The sequence below is a fragment of the Botrytis sinoallii genome (assembly GCF_014898435.1).
Source record: "Botrytis sinoallii strain Bc 23 chromosome Unknown BSIN_002, whole genome shotgun sequence".
NCBI lineage: Eukaryota > Fungi > Ascomycota > Leotiomycetes > Helotiales > Sclerotiniaceae > Botrytis > Botrytis sinoallii.
Window position 1 is genome coordinate 1939152 of NW_024066029.1, and position 21276 is coordinate 1960427.

General features: G+C 39.8%; 6 protein-coding genes across 6 annotated transcripts; 2 read left to right on the top strand and 4 right to left on the bottom strand.

Annotated features, from left to right (window-relative positions):
- Positions 1-107: 107 nt before the first annotated feature.
- Positions 108-1893, bottom strand: EAF02_001638 (uncharacterized protein). Its single transcript, XM_038897686.1, has 3 exons — positions 1382-1893; positions 965-1314; positions 108-913 (listed from the first exon to the last, which is right to left on the bottom strand). The coding sequence occupies exons 1-3, from the start codon at positions 1738-1740 to the stop codon at positions 570-572; spliced, it is 1053 nt and encodes a 350-aa protein (XP_038762661.1). The 5' UTR covers positions 1741-1893; the 3' UTR covers positions 108-569.
- A 3448-nt stretch (positions 1894-5341) lies between these two features.
- On the bottom strand, positions 5342-6100 carry EAF02_001639 (uncharacterized protein; the record flags this gene model as incomplete). The annotated part of the gene is made up of 3 exons (XM_038897687.1): positions 5342-5408; positions 5463-5661; positions 5845-6100. 3 exons carry the CDS (start codon positions 6098-6100, stop codon positions 5342-5344), a joined length of 522 nt encoding a protein of 173 aa, XP_038762662.1.
- Positions 6101-6376: 276 nt separating this feature from the next.
- Positions 6377-6931, bottom strand: EAF02_001640 (uncharacterized protein; the record flags this gene model as incomplete). The annotated part of the gene is made up of 1 exon (XM_038897688.1): positions 6377-6931. One exon carries the CDS (start codon positions 6929-6931, stop codon positions 6377-6379), a length of 555 nt encoding a protein of 184 aa, XP_038762663.1.
- A 1030-nt stretch (positions 6932-7961) lies between these two features.
- On the top strand, positions 7962-9501 carry EAF02_001641 (uncharacterized protein; the record flags this gene model as incomplete). The annotated part of the gene is made up of 2 exons (XM_038897689.1): positions 7962-9003; positions 9056-9501. The coding sequence occupies 2 exons, from the start codon at positions 7962-7964 to the stop codon at positions 9499-9501; spliced, it is 1488 nt and encodes a 495-aa protein (XP_038762664.1).
- Positions 9502-17912: 8411 nt separating this feature from the next.
- On the top strand, positions 17913-18548 carry EAF02_001642 (uncharacterized protein; the record flags this gene model as incomplete). The annotated part of the gene is made up of 2 exons (XM_038897690.1): positions 17913-18189; positions 18292-18548. The coding sequence occupies 2 exons, from the start codon at positions 17913-17915 to the stop codon at positions 18546-18548; spliced, it is 534 nt and encodes a 177-aa protein (XP_038762665.1).
- A 2120-nt stretch (positions 18549-20668) lies between these two features.
- On the bottom strand, positions 20669-21211 carry EAF02_001643 (uncharacterized protein; the record flags this gene model as incomplete). Its single annotated transcript, XM_038897691.1, has 2 exons — positions 20669-21103; positions 21158-21211. The coding sequence occupies 2 exons, from the start codon at positions 21209-21211 to the stop codon at positions 20669-20671; spliced, it is 489 nt and encodes a 162-aa protein (XP_038762666.1).
- Between the last annotated feature and the right edge of the window lie 65 nt (positions 21212-21276).

Consider the following 21276-nt stretch of genomic DNA (forward strand, 5'->3'; position numbering starts at 1 on the left):
TTATATATCCAAAAGGGATGAGATGTGAAAACAAATCCAAAGAGCGAAATAAACGATCCAATGGATTGACAATCAACTCGTAATACACAAGCGGAATAAATATGTAACCCAACTCCAAATATATTTATCCACGGAATCACACCATCACATTATCACATCACAAGATAAAACCAAAAACATCAAAGGTTGGAAAACATTCTAGATATGTATTCACAAAATAAACCCCTCATGGGATGCATCCTCCAGAAAATAAATGTATATACAAAATCTGCCTCTAGCACATCAATTAGATATTCCTCCATGTGTATCTGAAATGTCCATCAATTATCAGGTCATAAGAAACTGTTAATAAATATTCAATTCAGATATTCGGGAATAATCGTCGCGATTACTGTAAGGCTTAATATTAGCTTTAAACTTCTTGTGTGACGCTTGGTGATTTTTGCTGTTGTGTGATGTCGTGTTTATTGTGTGATGTGCGTGGTGATGTATGATGTGTGATGTAAGAAGAAATAAAGATATCGAAAACTGGTAAACTATTTGTGAAGACCTAGTCTCACTCTATCCATTTAAGCAGCCAAACACTGGGAGTAATAAGCATTTTGCTCGACACAGGTACCCGTGGCACAAGCGAGTCCTCCCGTGCAGTTACCATATAAAGGAACAGAACCAGTGGATGAAGCAGTGGTGCTGGTGGCTACAGCGGCAACACTGGTTTTGGTAGAGCTGGCTTTGGTGGTGGGGATGGCTGCGACGGTGGTTTTAATGGTGCTGGTGACTTTGATGGTGGAGGTGGTGGTGGGGGTTGCTTTGCTGGATGTGACGGGGGTGGATGAGCTGGCTACAACTTTGACGGCACTTCCCTGGGTGATGGAGACGCTGTAGGCGGTGACGTCGAAGACGGCGTTGCTACCTGGAGGTGGGATTAGTATCTTGGATGTGAAATTGAGAATGGATTTCTTACCGGTGAAAGGTTCGGTTCCGGCTTCCAAAACGTTAATGTATTGGCTAGTAGACCATCCTTCATTGGTAGCCAAGTAGTTCAAGAAATCCATCAGATCACCATTGAAATTGGTGGCTTCAGTCGATGCAACGAATGAGTAAACAGTAGTATCTCCGTTGGGTCCAGAGTACAATTTGAATTCATAACCAGCAATGGTGGCGGTAGCGATAGGGGAACCGGTGGAAGAAATTGGTCCAGCTCCTCCGATGGCGGCTAACCAAATCATGATTTCATATTCGTTGGTTCCTCCAGCGGTAGAGGCAGTGAAGATATCCCAGGAAACATCAGCGACGATGGATGAACCGGTGTATCTATGAAAAGATTAGATTTCTATTTTTATTTTATTTTTTAAAAATAAAAGTGAAGATAAATGCTTACCCCCATTTCCAAACCGCAGGAATGGCAGAGATCGAAGAAACTTTGACACCAGCAGTAACAACCGAGTTCAAAGCCACATTGGCATACGACTTAACGCTGCTTGAAGCACCCGCCCAACTCCACGATGTGGACCAAACAATGGTCGATCCACTCAAGGAAGTAACGGTCGAACATTGAGATCCGGATGTTGCTGAATCTTTACCCCAGAGATCTTGGTAAACGGTATAAGCACCCGTGGCAACACTATCATATTGACCGCAGATTTGAGTTGATCTCGCTTTCAAAGTTTTGTCGGCAGCTGGAGCGGCGAAAGCAGCACCGGAGAAAAGAAGAGGAAGTGCGACCTGCGTAAACTTCATTTTGATGGATGATTTTATTTTTTGCGAAAAAAGGAGGGTGAGGGTTTAAAAATAAGGGATAGAATGGTTTGTACAAGAAAGAATGAATCAACCTTTTGATTTTGATGGCCAAGAGGAATGGAAAATTGGCAAAGGAAGAGGAAGAGTTATATATGAGAATGAAATGATGTAAGCATCTGGTTATTATGCGTCTCGAAGGAGGAGTGGACGTCGCGCCACTCTTTCGAGATAGATGAAAAATAAATGAAGTAAGATGAGTTGAGGGGTAGAGATGGATCTTTCGATAAGCGACATGGAAATGGAGGGAATGGAATTGGGTGTTTCATTTGGACAAAGATAGTTAGATGTTCCGTGTTGCGGAAAGATTTCAGGGGTAATTTGTGGGGTACATGAGTCTAAACATTTTACCGATCCAATGATGGAGTTTCTGAGGATGGTGATCATGGTTCTTGGGATGAAAGTTTGTGATGGATAAAACAAGGTAAATCGATGTCCTCGTGGACCGTTTCGTTTATTGACAGACTGGGCAACAGCGGGTATGTATTGTGGATGCTTTTGACAAGCATAACAGCGTGGGAAATTCTCCTTGGCGCGAAACGATTCTTCCAGAAAATGTATACTTCGGATGTCATGTCATTTGAAGATTCATGTAAGTTACCTAGTCTGGACTTGGGGTACTGACGAACGAGTAACTAAAAATAGGAGAACCATGGAGAATTATTGAAAGTATATTCGCAATATCCGATTTTAATAAATTAATCATTTTTATAGTATGTTTGGAGATTCGATCTGGAAGACTTATATAATACTCTGTACTCCGTATCTTTTTTTCAATATTCCTCGGGAGCTATCCGAAAGATCCGAGGGGACCGATTGATGAAAGGAATGGTTCACCATTCACATATTGTTTGTGAGTATACTCCTGATAGAGAGTATATTCCTCCCCTTAATAACCACATAATTAAAGCGAAAAAGAAGAAAATCCTCAAATGAAAAGAAAATCTTTCAATAATCCTTCATGATTCAACTTGCATCAATTTTGCTTCTGCAGTTCCAAAGTATCCGGGTATAATTGAGGAGAATGTAACCTAAGCGAGCTGAATTGGCGCCGTCTGTAGGTGGGAATTTTTAACCCCGGATTTCTGCTTTTAGAAAAGATGATGATGATCAACGAAATGAAGTTTTACCGCGTGTGAATCTACCGAGGTATTAAGGGTGAATGGAGTATGAATTCTTGAACTCAGATCCGAATTCGGGTTCTGTTATCCGTCTATGGTAATACAGAATATTATAAAGGTCAGATGTACCTATGTAGATCCATCGATACCAGGTGACTTGCCGGTACCTGGATTGGACTCCACCGAACAAATGTTGTCTTGAGTCAGACAGTTTGCAGCTGATGGATACCTTACCGGTACATGTTGATACGATACGGAAATTAATATTCCTCCATGGAATTGTGAGATATGAGACGATTCTTCCGTATTGCGAATTTTGAGTGTGTAAATATGGAGTATATGAATCAGGTGCTTGAAGGGATGGAGTGTTATTGGGCACGTTTGAAGTTATCCCGATGTTTAATATTCGGGTCTTTGGGGTATAATGATAGTGTATTCTTTCGATGTGGAAATGGATGCTGTATGTTGGAAATGTAGTACGGAAATCTTTCATCTTGTAAAGATGAAGATTGAATTAATTTCTTCAATTGAGATTTGAGGGGAATGGATTGATAATAGGCTCGTGATTGCTATGATGCATATTCCGGACATCGTTTTCGTGATTATAAAAGTAAACATTAACCTCCTTATCCTCCGATAATATTCAGAATTTTTTAGCATAAGATTTACATATTAATTTAATGCCACAGTCAAATACATAGGCAGTATCTCATACCATCAACAATCAAGAAAATAATCGTGAAATCTATCCATCCACAAACGATCCGTCATCAAATCCATCTAAACATCATTTCCGAATCCTCATTCAAAGTACCTAAACCCAATCTTTCATAATCCGCATACATCCAAAAATATTATATTGCAGAGAATATATATTGAATCATCTCTTACAAATTCTCATCTGAGTCTAGAATTCCTTTCAAAATCCAGATATTCGAGTTTCGTAAAATATATACTACTAACACTCAGAATTTATGTTCTAATCCTTCGGAAAGGCTGGGAAATGTGATGAGGAGAAATAGTATTTTTCTCCGCATGTTTGAATGATTTATTAAGGACTATATTCTATAGATCAAGTAATAAATGTAATACAAGAGGAGGAGAAAAGAAAGAAAAGAAAGAAAAGTAGAAAAGTAGAAAAGTAGAAAAGTAGAAATTACTAACCCCCTGAAAATTACCTCCTGATTTATGATTTTATCATTCGATATCTATCTATATCCTATAAAGGGCTTATATATATACATATATATACCTTGAAAACCGATGAGATGAATAATCTTAATTGTAGATATATCTTAAAGAGTATATACTAGATAGATAGTATAATTATCGATTTATAGATAGTATCGATAAATAATAGATATTTGAATACTGAGTATATTATTTGTTTTTTGTTTAGGATATATAGATACCTACCTAAGTATCTAGTATTAATTCATAATTAATCCGGACCTATGTACTCGAGTATTTAGATAACCTTGGTATACTGTACTAGTATAAGATGAATCTTCTTAATCAAGGGATAGGGATCTTCAAACTGCCGATGGTATTACCGCTAATTACCGTTAACACTACCGTTAACACTCCCGTTCACACTACCGAACATACCCCACAATCAAGGAAGCACCTAGGTAGTATTCTCTCTTCTCTCCTCTTCCCCTCATCCCTATCCTTAACATATTCATATTCATATCCAGTACCTATCTAGATATCTATCATACACATAATAAATTTATAAAACCTGTATCGAAACATCATTTCCACTTCACATTTAAAATCAAAACACACACACATCTCCTCTTCAATAACAGCCAGCCCAGTATATAAATCATTTTTGAATCGCTCGCTCAAATCAACTCAACAGCGGTAGTCGATACTTTGTACTACTGTACCGGCGTGGCAGTAGCAGGTATATATATACATACCTAGGTATGCAAGACAAGCCAAGTTGACAAGACATGATCCGTGCATCTACCGTTGATCTAGTCTCTATTGGGAATAGTTTCCATCAATAATACTCTTTTCCAACTTCACTCCATTCATTGTAAATCATGAAAATTATCAGATGAGATGTTTATAATGATTTGTAGAAGAGTTTGTTCATGAGATTGTATTTTGTAAAGCTTATTGTTATCAGTTTACTTCTATCTGTTTTGGGTTCCTATCTTCTGGTTTTTGGTGCTTCATTTTGACTCATCTTGACTCTATTTGTCCTTATCCTGTCTCTACTCAGGCTTCATAAATCCTACCTACCTGATAACTTCAGACTCCATCAATAGATCAAAGTCTTAACTGCTGATCATCAGGTATATAACCCATTCGCAATACTATCAATCATCACTTCCTCAATAGAAACCAACAATCCATCATCGATCTTACTACCCATACCACTTCCACACCAATCATACAGACCAACCAAAAACCTAACCATGAATTTCGAGTTTCATATAACGAACCTCAGGGACTCCCGGAACCCAAAATTCAGAACTCCTGTACGGATATTAGTATTTGTATATCTTCAGGATTGAAGAAAATTATACTCACGTTCCAATATTGGGAACACCACGATTTATAAATTCCTCTTCCATCCAAGGTTCTACATAATAGTCATGTCTATCCAGATCATATGCTGTAGGGTTATCATATTGGATCCCAACAGGTTTTGGCCCCCCATCTTTTAACCATGTCAACCCCCCATCTCGAAGCCATTCTCCCCAAACGTTGTACCAATCGTCTGGACAATCTTCATTTACACGGTTAGTAAATGCAGCATGCCCCAACAAACTATCGAAGCTGAAATGTGCATCTGTATTTATATCTAAGCCTCGACGTTTCGAGTCATCGATGAAGGGTGTAAATCAAAAATCTCTGGGGCCTTGTTTGGAGATGTAGTCGGAAAAAGAATACAGGTAAACCTTTGACGCACGCTTTGAAAATTTCGCGCCCTGACAGCTTTCAAAGAAGAAATTCATTCCTACAAGTCTGTAAGGATCTTGAGTGAGACCTCTCGAATACTCATAACTGAAATGCTCGTGAGCAATTTGATTTTTATAATCTTCATTATCTTTGTGGGGCTTTGGATCGACATTGTTGAGCTTGCCTACATTAAAGGTAATTGTGGATATTTCTTCGGGGATCTGATTCCAAAAACACTCGGATTCGATAAAGTTGAAACGACCCATTGGACATATAAGATCATTTTTATGACAGTAAATCCGAGGCTCAAGTATTGAGTGACTTTCCGAGGGGATTTTGGACATTCCAAAGTGACAACCAAGGCCGAGTTCATAATATTTCAGACCAATATACCGTGAGAGGCAGCTGACATGTAAAATCGGAGGAACGATTTGCGTTGTTATGAATTTGAATGGATTCCATCGAACTCGAGTAGAATAATCTTGAGGGCCGTAGATTGTTCGCTTTTTCTCATTCTCCCCTAATGTTTTAGGTCCTTCACTTCAAGTCCAGATGTCAAGGTTTCTTGGATTGTCATTGGCGACGATTTCCCAAATTTTAATCCAAATTTCTATTGGCAACTTATTCCGATGATCAGATGTCTCATGTGCCGTCTTATCGGTTTTAAGTTGATTGGGTTCCTTCTTGTTGTCGTAAGGTGCAGTCAATATGTTGGAGATTGTTTTTGACAAAGTTACCAAAGTTCTTCCCGCATCGATCTCTTTCTCCTGATAAGTCTCCTGATAAGTCTGGTCTGCTTCCGTGGGTTTTCTTGTTTTTTTCTCCTCTCCCTTTCCCTTTCCCTTTCCTCTTCTTCTTCCTCTTCCTCTTCCTTTACCTTTTCCTTTTCGGTCTTCTTCCCAATCCAGTGATGAAATGTCCGAGTCCTTGGTCTGATCAGTGCTGGATTGATTGGAGTCATCGTCATTGACAAGTATCGGCTTTTCTGTAGAATTTAAAGCTTTAGTTGGTTTCGCAGCTCTACGACTTTTCCGAGCTTTATGATCTTTTGAAGATTTATAACCCCTTGGAGGAGATGAGTCGGAAGAAGCCGCCATGATGGATTGAAGTGTAGTTGACAAAGGAGGATTTTCTTGGGATGTTGTGAGTGGGATGTCTTCTTTATTCTCAACATAATGGTTTGATAGTGGATGATATTTTGACATGATAATGTCAGGGCTTTGGTGGTGCTCCCAAGGCTTTTGACTTTGAAAAGGGAATTTGAGTCGAAGACTTTGTTTATAATTGTTTAATAAGTAGCTGGAGGTATGGATAGGTATGATCGAGAATCAAGGTCAGAGCACCTAGTGTGGATTAATTCACTTGACAGAATGCAGCACCTTGACCGTACTCACATCTCACATACTGACATATTGCTCTGCCTCGAACCACATTGAATTACTTTTCTTGAATTTGGATTCATTAATCATCAATCATTACCTAGGTATACACGTAAGACCCATACTACTTTTTGGAGCATTCTTGGTAAAGATATACCAGCTATCTATGAGTGGTCAAACACGTGAGTAAAGTCTTGCTCCACAATATATCCCCAAATATATCCTCAATATGCCTAGGTGGCCCAAGGGAAAAGTTCGGCAGGACATCTTCAAACTGTCAAGGTTCCCGACCTGAACAAAGTGTTGAGATCTCAGGTTAGGTGGAGTGAAAGATGGTTACCCGATCTTAGCAAGACCAGGGAATATTTCCTCAATCATGATGGCAATAGATCTGATAACAATATCCTCAATGCGGGATCGGGGATCAAAGATGGTCAATGTTTATTCCCCACAAACAAATTCAAGTATCTTTGATATTCAATTCTTTAAACTTCAAACTTCAACCACAAACTTCCACCATTAACTTTTGCCAGCAACTACATCTCTTTCTTTCCTCACTTCCAATCATCACTTTCACGCTCTTTTATCAAGATCTTGGTTTTCATCTACCAATCTTGGCGCTCATTTCAATCCTTCTACCTCCTCTTACACTCCAACGAATTTGCGCCTTTCATTTTCTTCTCAAATTACATCCAATTCTTGGCTCTAGGTTCTTTCTCAAGGTCGCACATCTTCAAATTTGGTCAAGATGATTGACGAATCGAATTCAATCGAACAAAATTATGTCACTCAGCCTTGTTTCCCCTTCGATTTAATTTGTCGTCCTGCTCTTCACCATACTCACCATGAATTGAAAGCTCAAAATCGCATTGCTCCATCAGCTCATCACTTCCAACCTTCTCAACTTCGTCTTTCTTCTCCATTCGACCTTTCTCTCATTTCACGCCATCCTCAAAAATTGGGCTTACGTCGAATGAAAAAGAGCCACAATCTTGCTGGTCTTGCAAGAGCAGAAATCAAGTCTTACCGTGAGATTGTCATGAAAAATGATACCGATCCCTCTTTTCCGAAATTCGCAGAGTTTCCAAAAGAAATTCGTCTCAAAATTTGGGAAGAATATGCCAATAATTTAACACCAAGAGATGTACCTGTTTGGCGTCTTAGGAATCCGTTTGTTCATTCGTCCACCAGTTGTTACATCAATATCTATGATCATATCAGCAAAAGTCTTCAATTGATTCCTCTCAGTAGTGGATCGGTACGTCATTATGATTTCAAATGGGTTTGTCCACAACCAGATATTCTCTACATCAACTCTGAAGCACGAAAAGTTGGGTTGAGTATCTACACCCAAGAGAGTTTGAATGGTACCTTTTGCTCCAAGATGAATTGGGAACTGGGTTTGGAAACTGGTCCAGCAACTATCTATCGTCACATCAATGGAATGGATCGTATCATGCCAATGTATGATTTTTCCAATGGATACGAAACCTTTTGGATCGAACATGAACATCAACTCGAAGGACGGATTGCACTCAATGCTTTTCTCTATGATTTGGATCCTAATCAACCAGTTCTTTCCAGTGATACTATGTTGATGTTGATGAAGAGTTCTTCAACAGCTCGGGAAAGACGTGAACTTTATGTTAAGGAAGTCGCAAAAGCTTGGTCAGCAGTTATACCATCAACAGCTATATCACCTCCTACTAGAACACTTGGTCATTTCCATCCGTTCAATATTAAGGAGATTACAATTTACTATCGCACTGAAAGTCTCATTGGAGTTAAAGGTAAGTTCTCTTCTTCATTCGATTTCAGTTGCACATTGCTAATTTCACCCAGAATTCAAATGGACCAACATCTCCGAAAACCATCTCCACGACTACGAAGGCTACCAAGAAATGGTCAACATGAAGCGCGCTATCAAAACTGCATATCAATACTGGGAGTTACAACGTTATCGCACTTGGGTACATTTCACTAGTCACATGGATCCTCACACCACGGCTGAATTGTTAGAGGATCTCAATACGCCAGAGTTTAAGAAACAAATTGGAAAGATGAGTTATTTGTTGTTATCAATGACGAGAGATAATCCGGGATTGCAGGAAAAGTATAAGTCGAGAATGGAATATAAGATGGCGAATCCGAGGAGAAGTTGGAATGAGAGAATGGAGGAGATGTGGGAGGAGAAGGTACCGGTTTTGCCGAGGATTCAGTTTGCGGTTTGTGGGAGGAAGGAGGGGGGGTTGAAGGGAGTGGTTAGACCGCCGGGGTTTAAGTTGTAGGGTGAGATGGGATGGGATGGGATAGGATGGGAAGGCATAGGTTAGAGGTGGAGGTGGGTGCGGGTGCGGGTGGTGATGCGGGAATAAAGATGCGTGCTGAGAGCGGGAGATGGGTATTCAAGAAAGGTAGGAATGATATGTAAATTGGGAAAAGGGGAATGAAATTGGGATTTGGATGTGCTGGTTAAAAGTACTTCTTCTGGATTGAAAACATGCGCATCGAGGGTTGGAGGATGGGTGATGTTTCAAAGGGTTGGATGATACGATGGGAGAATCGATATGACAAAAGCTTGATATGACAAAAAGGATACGACAAAAATGATACGATATACGAAAATCGCACACGCTACTGTAATTACACAGAATAAAAAGAATGATAAAAGGGTTTCTTATTTTCTTCATTTTCATTTCATTTCCTTCTCCTTGTAAATTAGGAATTATCGTCTATTTTAGTAGATTGATAGTTTGAGTGTTATTTCTTGAGATTAGATTTCATTGGGTGATGTGTTTGAGGTGTGAGTAGTGAGAGAGGTGAGAGGATAGATTAGAGAATGAATCGGGATAGAATGGAATAGAATAGAATAAAATGAGAATGAGAATGAGAATAAATAAATAAATGAATGCTTATATATATCTATGATTAACCATATATCTAGATCGGGAGATTGATAGGTCGTTCGGTAGGTATCTGAATATAAAGAAATCTAACTCAGTTTTCGAATAAGACAAGCATATATACATATACCTACCTATATATCACCATTTCACAAAACTCATCTCCAACGATCTAATAATCAATGTCAATCGATATACTCATTTCATTCTCAACATTAATAACAAACTAACTACCTACCCGAGCAGAAGAATCAGAAGTGTAAAATGTAATGTTTAACCTAGGTATGAATATTTATCTTCGTTCCTCCCTAGCCTCTAAAAGAATTATAGGGGTTTTCATGATTATCGGATGGATGTTGAATTAATCAATTTATTCTAGGATTGTTATATTATATCAAAACCCCCAAGTACCTAGTACCCCAATCCGAAACCTAGTCTTACAGCTACCCAGTAACTTAGAGCCTGTTCGAATCGATTTTTTTAGACAATATTGATAACAAATATCGTCTAAATAAACATTTATCAAATACGAATACAGCTTGCCAATTTATATTAATAACAAAATTGAAAAAAATAAATTATTAAATATTAATATTCAACTATAAAAAGCTACAAAATGTAGATTAACAAATTTGAAAATTTATATAATAATTTTATCAAATTTGTAATAAAGATTCGATTAGTATTTATTAATATATTATAACTTTATATTTTATATTTTATAAACTTATAAATTTGAATCTAGATTTACAAAATATAGATTAAATTATTAATTAATAATTCTTTTAAACTTTTTTTGATAATGTATTAAAAAACGATTCGAACGGGCCCTTATTAGTAAGTCAAGTCAAACCAAACCAAGCTAGAAAATTCCAGCTGACTAATCAGAATTAAGCGAGAGACCTCATCTTTTTATTTTCGGGTGAGACCTCGTGTCTGATGTGGTAGGGCGATTTGATGAAATGATATTTGGAGGCTCGGGACTTGGGTAGGTGCCCAGGTGTTTTTAGATGAGAATTTCATGGGTATTTTCTGAGGGGGGGGATGTGTAGAGATTTCGAGATGAGAGATTTTTGGGTTTTGGGGTGATACTCGCTTGGATTCGGATGAGAGATAGGGTTCTTCTGGAGGCTGTTAGTTAATATTTTAATTTTGACAACATGGTGTTGATTGCATCGCGCACATTTAATTTCTCGATTCTGGGAGATCAGTATCGAGCTGATGATTCTCATTCTTAGCCTTTTCATTATGTAGACAGGATCCGAGAATTGCTTTGCTTCATCAACGCTTTAACTCCCCTGGTATTCTCTTCTCCGTGAAATTTGCGTTTTTAACTATCTATGTCGCTTTATTCCTCAATCTGCACAGGCTGTGGTTTTAAGTTCTGGCTTTGTTGAATAGGCGTATGAGTGTGAGTGGAGCTGAAAGTGGAAGAGTCTTTGAGAAATTTCCTGTGTCCATTTGTACGTAGCCTACAGTGATGAGAAACTTTGCCATCCCTGTGCATAAAGGTCTACCGCACATGACTCCGGTCTTTCCATTTATTCTGCAGAGCTGGCATCTATTCAAATCAATTTATCCACTGTCGTGAATTGTTTCCGTGGTCGAAGGACACAAAGATAGGCATGGACCGAAACCTGGATAGCTAGATGGTACGCAATGGAGTGTTTCTTGCAACCCAGAAAATCAAGAGCCGGGCCTTATCAGAGATTTTGTAGGAGCTGGGTAGAAGAAACAAAGGAGAATAGTGCAGATAAATAGTACTTGCGCAGTCGCAGATTCTCATTATAATTCCGCAAACGGAAGAGTCGAGTGGAACACCGGTACATGTTAGAGGCACTCCTCCATCCGACATGGATGCACATTTCTCACCAAAGCTATATTCCGTGGAGTTTGTACCCACCTCACAGATATCTCAGCAATTGCTCCATACCCATGCTGATTGTCGATGGTACCTTCCTTCGTTTACATGCCGGTACCCTCGCAGACCGGCAAACGTTCTACATAGATGTGCTGAGGTCATGACCATTGGCACACCAAGGTTCGTTCTTCACAGCTGTTTATTTAAAGGTCATAAGTCTCACGCTAATAACGATGAGGGAGTGTTTTATTTCTGGAAGTAGTAGATCCATATTAATAAACATCAGAAATTCCAAGGTTACATCCATCCGCGCACTCCACCACTCTGTCTCTGTTCCTCACGTTGATACTTATTCGCGGTCGATAAGGGCGAGGAGGCTCCCGGACTTCATAACCCAAATTTTGTTTTGCGCGAGTTGCTGTCTTGTTGTTAGTATAAGTGAAATCGTTGACACATGGAGAGGCAACAGTACCGAGTAGAATCAATCGAATTCTGCCGAGGAGACTTGACCGTCATAATTTGCAGCAGCGGTAGTTGTCCCATGTTCTCCTCTCTTGTACCTAGAGTACTGGCACAAGTGACAATACCGTCAGGTCTGATCAGGATTCCTGAAGTCGGTGTTATTATAATGACTCCTCTGCCACGTCGATTTGCGGTGCTCTGACTCTGCCTTCTCTCATGGACTCGCATTGTTTCCGCCAGAACTGTAAATCATAATAATTAGTATTCAGTATCGGCAGATCATAGATCAGGAACTCATACCACTTACGGCCACGTTACGAATTAATCAGGTCTTTAGAAATAATTGTTTTGGGAGCGAAATCGAATAAGGAGGTCGTGGGAGAGGGTGATGCGGCACAAGCTTCTTGCATCCACCTCAAGGGAAGAAGCGGACCTTTTCTCTTTGATTCATGAATTCCGAAAGTTTGACCTTTGAATCCGAAATAATTAGTTCCGTCATCTTCAGTAAGTTTTGTGGATAATGATAAACTCACCGAGCACGGAATTGGTAGGTCATTGCAATTACGGAATATGCATTCACCTCCGGAAAGAGTGTAGTATTGATCTTCAACTTGTCCTTGAACAAAACCATGTGACCATTGGCCAGTTGGCTAATAATACTGACAAGCTTCATGCCAGGAGCAAAGGTTCAAAACCTGGGACGGCGGTCGTGAAGTTCTCGACTTTGCATTCGCTCCATATTGGAGATACTCGCAGGTATCTTTTAAAGTTTTCGACTCTGCACAGTGCATTCGCTCCATACTGGAGATACTTACAATTATCCTTAGTATCGTATGCACCATTTCTATGAAATTTATTAGAAGAAGACGTTGAAATCGCGCTCCACTTGATGGTATTGCATACATTCTTGGCTTTGAGGATGCTGAGAGTCTTGGCGGAAAGGTCGTTTCATAGCGGGCAGAACCATTAATTGGATTGGACTTCGAGCGGCGATCTATGCAATTGATTAGCTTTTGTTCTCAATTAAGTATTTCAAATCGAAATGCGATGTGAGTTGAGTTCATGACCTGCCGAAAAGTTTCGAAACTGGCAACAAAAAAAAGAGGTGACTTACTTCACAATTTTCGTGGGCCAATTTGATTCGAACTTGCCACAACCTATGTAATGCCTTGTTGGGTTTCAAATCCTGGGACTGGCAGAACAAAGCCGTGAGATGCTTCCAAAGTAATCAGTTCGTTGCTCATAGTAGATGCTGGATAAAAGTATAGAGGAATTACCTGTCTTTGTTTCTGTTCATCAATTGAATTGTTGTAAAAGGTTGAAAAGAAACAAGAAGAGTCTCAAATTTAACAAATATAAGTTTTGTGGGAAAATCCAAAAGAAAATTCGAAATGAATATAAGTTGGACATTATCCGGATAAGTACTACATTGACTACCTTGTTTTTCCGGCCAAAGTCCTTCAAGAATGTCAATGTTTGGAACAAACGAAATATCATGACCTTCAAACTCAGCCTCGTCGCATTTATCATTCAATCTTCCTTTATGCAATATCCTCTCTGTCCTTACAAACCTTCGATTTTCCACTCAGAAGTCAACATTCAACCTTTTGATTCCTTCTCCTTCTCAATCTTACACTTCATATTTAAAGCTTGAAGCTTACAGCTCTCTCAGAGCATGCTTGAAGAAAGCAGTATTCATCAAAATAGTAAAATGGTTTCGCTCTCGTGTTGGTTCTGAAGTAAGTGACCACTATGCTGATCGTTCTTATCACGTTTAATTCATTGTTAAAACTGCTCGATCTATATCCATGTACTTTACTCACAATTTCAATAGGATTGGAACGCCTTCATCGGCACCGCTTCAGAACCAACACAAGAGGAAAAGGCAGCTCGAAAAAGAGCAGTGAAGTCAAAGGCGCAGACAAAGAAAATGACAATGCTTACTCAAGCTTCACTTACTACCCAAGGGACTGAATAGGAAGATTAGGAAGAGGGATCCCTTGAAAGTCAAGCTCAAAAAACTGTTCAAAGTGAAGAAGATTATACACAAACCAATAGGGGTCTCTCTTCCTTTCAGTTCCTTGGGTGGATCTTTTAAAATTGAAGGATGACTCAATCGAAGATCACAAAATGATTCTAGAGAATCTGATGCGCGCTTTTGGTAAGGGCAAATAGGTAAGATCCATTGTGTCACCCGAATATCGAGCTATGCTAACGTGTTTTTATTAGGTCTTAGGCGCAGAATCAGGACTGGAAGATATGGATACCCAGTTCAATACTGCTGGAAATGGTCAACTTCCTTTTCATCCTCGCCCATTGCACCACGTTTCTCCGATCAACATAAAAACAAACCCAACAATTTCCTTCATTCAAAAAAATGTAAGAAGAGTTTCGCAGATTGATTTGTGTCTTATTAACATATCTTTGTCAGAGTTTCACAACAAAACTGCATTTTCATTGAGTAGGAATTCCTTGCTCATGCCACAACCAAAATCTGATTTAGAGAGCCACTAACGTCTGCAGGGTGGGATCATCCCCGACAATCATATTTCCTTGTATCCGGCACGGCAACGTCCAACATTGAAAAGAGAATGATAGCGAGATTTATGGGGTTTATCATTACGAGCTTTTATACAAGTTGCGAGCTACATGACTTTGCTTAATGCGGATAAGTCCGTAAGAAACCAGGGCCAAGCTCGACACTGGCAGTAATCACGCATCTTTGCAAGATCGTGAGGATCTTTGGAGAGGCTCAAGTCTGGGGTTATGAGCCCCGGGACTGGCACTGCGACTTCAAACAATAACATGTCAAGTGAGTAAGTTTTGTGCTTGAATTACGTGGTTGAACTCGTATGCCAGTGCTGACATGAAAATAAGACCAACAGGGAACACACAATGAGGACTTCCTCAATCCACATGCCCTGCGTACTGAAACAATTCAAGCACCAGTGTTTTAATAAATCACTCACCGGATAAAGAGAGCGGTCATTACCATGAAGTTGGGTTGCTTTGGAAGAAGATGGTGGATAATACGAATAGGTTAATACAAAGTCTTTCGTTCCCCCCCCCCCCCCCCCCCGATAAGGCTTGTTCTTCATTGCGAACAAGAAAGAGAAGGAGCTAGTCCACTAATTTCAGTTGAGGTGGAAGCAATTGAGACCGTGTAGATAGATCCGTTAATTGAAAGGATGAATGCAATTTTCCTCAGTTGCCTTTGGGCATGTACCTTTGATGCTTTGCAAGAAACTCTCGCATATGGTTTTGAAAGCCTGTAAGTTTCTTAGTCGCTTCTCTGTATCTTCCATACTTATGATGATGTGCTAACGAAAATGAAGAGTAAGGTGTAGATGCTGGCAGACCAGTGAGGGGTCGTGAATGAGGGCAATATAGAAGCTACACGACTTCGCTTAACGGTCTTATCCGTAGGGACGGACAAACACCCGAGCCAACCTATATTCAACACATAGGTATGAGCAATGGCTGCGACTGGTACTGCCAGTCCTTCCGCGAATCTTCCGACCTAGGCCCAGAAGGCTTTACTCCGCTAACCATGGTTCGCCCTAGAGGGACAAAAATGGACGAGGAAGTCTGGATGAAAATTATCAAATGGTGAGGGATCAGCCAATCTTCACTAATAGTCAATATACCGTTGCATTTTCGCCACTTCCATATGGAATCACCCGAAACCAGATTACTGACAGTCATTTGAGTGATTTCAGAGAATCTGGCCGGCATTCTCTGAATCGTTCAACCCCTTTGATCGCCGAAGCGGAACTTCTACTCCGGACCAAGATCGATGAAGTGGAAGGAAAAATACAAGCAAGTCGAGGATATTCTAGTGATAAGGCGATGGCTGTTGTAAGGGATAGAATCGATGATTCTGGTATGCTTCTTCGTTGTCTCTTTATATCTTATTACCTTTCTTTTTTTTCCAACCAGAAGCTGTTGAGAGAATCATATGGAAAATAACAGAGATTTACTAACAATTAGTATGAGATAGGAACCCAGAGAAAAGACAGTCAGGAAGGATAGACATACGAAGAACCGAAGCTCACCTTAATCAAAAGATGTTCTACCTCCTCTCGAACTCAATGGTCGTACATTTCCAATCCGAAGAGGGTTGCGATATAAATGTATATCGGCTGAAATCTTCTCTGAAAGCACGCTCAAGCTATGAGTTACTGCTTTGAGGAATTCAGATGGTATGCAAGGACTTATTGGCAGACTCTTCCTATGTGCCGTTAATTCTTTCCCTTTTCCATTGTGGTGACAGGATATCATGGTCACGAAGATGGCGTGGAGTTTTATCGCACCATTCTCTCCGGATAATCACAGAGATAAATAAATTTTTGGCGACAGGCAACCATTGGTGTCTTCGGATACCCGTAATTGCCGTCTTTGAGTTCAAAACCACAGAGAAATATGGCTTCAGATGATATTCTGCCGCAGCAAAGAAAATCATGACAAGGTCAAGCTTTCCCTTGGAGGAAAAGCATTTAGGGATGGATTGTCTGGTGGCTTCGTCCAAAAGACCATTTAAAGGGTGGGCTCCAAGACTCTATGAAGGATGGCCAACAAGCAAGAATTTGCTTTAGTACGACCGAGGCAAAATCATTAATCTCTCCCGGGATTGTTTCTCCATCAAATTCCGAGCTGCATTAAATGCCATCGTTTTTATTCTTCATTTTTTCTTCCTGATGATATAATTGTGCCAGCGGTCATGTGGCCACTTCAGTTTGAGTATTCTCCGGCTGAAAAACACATAGAAAGTGAGTTGTGGGTGAAGTGTAGCAGATTGTGGAAGGTGGTAAATACAATAACCCCAAACTTTGTCCCTTGGAAGAACAGTATTGATTTATTTCACCCCAAGTTGAATCTTCAATCACCGAAAGCACGTGTATCTAGAAGAAAAATTGACTTCCCTGTAGAAGATGTTGGAAGCAGAGGAAGGAGGTACAAGGCCAGCGAAGAAGGCGTGAACAATTAGGTTTGGTGGGATCACTTAAAAATCTTTCAGCAAGGTTCTTCTTCGCAACACAAAAATACCTCAACTACGCGCTTTTCATTAAGTCATCAGGATGGGGGATTTGTTTGGTTCTCTCATTTTGCATGCCTTTTTGTACTTCAAAGCCATCAGTGATACAGCATCAGAAGTTATCACCAACTTGCTACTAGTGTGGATTCTCTCAACCCCGAAGTCTTTTCGATGGTAGATCGAAACTTACTAACTCACAAATTACAAAATGATTGGTATTCTTATAACATCGCACCTGTGTATTCATAGGCAATCCCTTTACGTCATGTGCATACCAGACCGTATATGCGGAAGTATAGTCGCACTGCATGTCGAGGATGTACCTCGAGGCTGTTGAGAAATCATTTCCTTTATTACTTCGACTTCTTCTTCTTCTTCTTCTTCAAGTGGTTTCTTTTTTTCAATCAGTATACCGTGGCGGATATCGAGTTGAAGAAAATGGCGTCGTGCGATGATTCCGATCAAGAAAAGAAAGACTTGTTGGAAGTGGGAAGCACACCTCGTACTTTGATGGCAGGCGTAGTCGAAAAAAGTGCGGGATCTTCACTACCTCTCGCCTCAACTCTGATTTCTTCCGAATATGATGTTCCGAATATTCATACCGAGGACAAAGGAAAATCGCCATGTTTCCAAAAGGCTCAAACAGTCATAGATGAAGATGAGAGTTTAGAGATTAAGTCAACAGGAAATTATGAAGAAAAATTTCACGTGGATCGTGAGCAGTCTGGTATATACGGAAACTGTTTGAGAACAGGAAAGTTCTCGAGTCATTCTTTGAGAATCTTTTATTACAAATGTTAACATTTTTTCCTGACAGATCAGCGAATTGATTCTGATATACTGCCTCAAAACAACACCACGACGGCGCAATCTTGTGGTCTGACTACAGATACACTCGAAGCGGCATCAAAAGGTCAAGATGAAACCTTAGTCACAGTACCTATTGCGAAGTTACAGCGATTGGTAGAATACTGCATACAAGTTTTACATGAAAGCCGAAAAACAATCAAAAGCGCTCAAATAGACCAAGAGAGGAATAGCACGGAAGTAGTACATGATAATTCTCAACTTTGAAATATGGCCGTTGAAACAAAACGCATTGTCTCCCCAGCTTCCAGTTCCGTCAAAAGTAGTCCCAAAGGAACTGAAAAAATAACGGCAACCAGGAGTAGGACGGAACTTGCACGGGCTGAGATCGTAAGTCGTATCCATGATCATCCTTGGCCAATTAAGAATATAGAAATAGACGCGACTTATCTTATTGACAAGGACATACTAGATGGTTTGTCGAAGATCGAAAACTTCCAAGAAAATTTCGAAGTAGCTTGGTTGAAATATTTCGCAGACTTCTTTGTACAGGAGCCTTCTTGTTCAAACCCTCCAGAAATACGAAAGGTGTGGTTGTGAAGACGCCTCAGTACCTATCTCTTCTCTTCATCAAGCGTGAGTTCGGACACAGAGAACCTTACCGCAATTCTGATCTCTTATATGAATTATGGGAAACTAAATCTAAGATGGAAGGAGATACCAACTCATACTATAGGGTCCATACTCGAATTTTGTTACAAAAACAAGATACTCGAGCAGCCTCGACTTATAAAATCAACTCCTAACATTACTGAGAATGCTAAATATTCAGCTCAGGTTAAAACGGTCATCATGGCAATATCAGTCTTGAACGACTGTTTCGATCCACTACGTTTCCAATATATTGATGGATTGATAGAAGATCGTCCGATCGAAGAAATTTTAGCTCTAAATCTCACAGAGCTGAGAACCTATTTCCGCATATCTAGAATCAGCCTATCCGAGCCTGAGATTGCCACTGAAAACACTGGAAAAATTGATATTCTGAATATAATAGCGTTAAAGACGATCGAAATCTCAACATACACTGGACAGACTATCTGGAAGAACATTTGATCTTAGATGCCGTTGAGAGAACACTATATCTTGCATATCCAAGATTACACTTTGCTTCCAAATTTGAGATACTGCAAAAAGCTTTGTGAGTCCCATCTAAAAGCCGAGGAATCTTGACAAGATACTAAATAATTGGAAAGCATTGATACTTATGAAATTTGCCCATACGAGGATAATTTCGGTCAAAGATGTCTTGACATGATGGATGATGCTATGGGAGTTTCATGGGCAGTGTTATTCTCCTCTCGACACACAAAATCATATTTTCAGATGGCATTAAGATTTCTTCATGTCGCAGATAATCCTAAGGAATTGCTCAAACGCGCATACGAACGTATATCCTTCAACCCGAATAGACGCCCCTATTGTTATCCTGAAGACATGATGTATCCATGGCAGTCTGACTATCGTGATCCTGCGATTATGAGCATGGCCGAGATTGAGATTTAGGCAAATTATCATGTTTCGCACTTTGCAAGGTTGGATATGAGCTACGGAGGGATTGGAGCCCAGCAGAGGACCACCATGCACTACTCGAATTTCGACATCTTCGAAACAAAAATTCGTCAGTTAAAACATTACATGGATTCCCAAAAGCCTCGCGGATTTCGACAAATCTGGAGAGACAAGAGAGATGCGTTGAATTATTATACATTCTGGGGTGTTATTATATTTGGAGCGTCGACTTTATTCCTGGCAATAGTATCACCGGCTATTAGTGCTGCACAAGCCGTTGCTGCTTTCAAAGCTTTGGATATGCCGCCTTCGGGTCATTGATATGCAGCCATTTATATGTTGGTTTTGATATTGGATTTTCGATATCATTTTGAACCATGTACTGCGGTCGTTTTATTGAAAAGTGGTTTCAGAGGGGAAGTTGCTACTTTCGGAGCTCGGAATAAGCAGAATAACGTCCACCCATTTTTGGAAGGGTGTGGGATTTAAAGGAACGTAATGAATAACGATTTTTTATTTATTTATAGAAAACAAAATAGTCGGGATATCACTCTCTTGTTATCTTATAGCTCCCCATATTTTCAGGTTTGCCATGAATACTCTAGTTAAAACTTTGACCCATTTACTTGAGTGGGAAATAGTTTCCGGAGCAATGACGAAGAGGAATATGGTATGTTTAAACATGAGTTCTTGAAATTTGAGCTGTCAAGTAAAGATGAGAAGGAGGAAAACCATACAAACTAAACGAGAAAACAAAGACTTTGATTTTGGAACGCCACGAGTAAAGAAATTATCCATCAAGAGTAGCATACAAATCATCCAATTCCTCTCCATACAATTCCTCGATGGAAAAGACCTAGTCCGATAAATGCTCTGGTATTTTGGTAGAGGGAGAGAGCGATAGGTTGATGACCGGGTGGTGGTGGGATGAGGAAAGTGTCGTGTTGTGATATGGCACCATGGGTCAATGTGGTGTGTTTTTGGGTACCGGTTGAACCGGAGGTATGGAGGACAACGAAAGGTTCATATCTTGCTTGGTCGAAGGTTTTGGTGTATGGGTATGATGGTACGGAATTATCCGAAAGTATTTCCTGGAGATTTTGTATTTTTAATGTACGCATCTGTCTTTTCGAGAGAAGATTTTGAGTTATAGATGGTAATGTTTCCGGACCTAAAAGGATTCTGCACTTTAAAGACTCGAGTAGTGCGATATGACCTTCTAGACTGTTTCGAGGTGAATAAAAAAACATCTATGAATTATGTTAGATGTTCGAATTAATTAACCGAAGGAAGGGTTTAGCCACTCTTGATAGCAGCGAATAGTAATATAATGTATCGCAAGTCTTGAGGTCCAACATAGTTGAGTGTTTCAATTGTTTCACTGCGACCTATATTTTTTCCATCCACCAAGAACATTTATCGA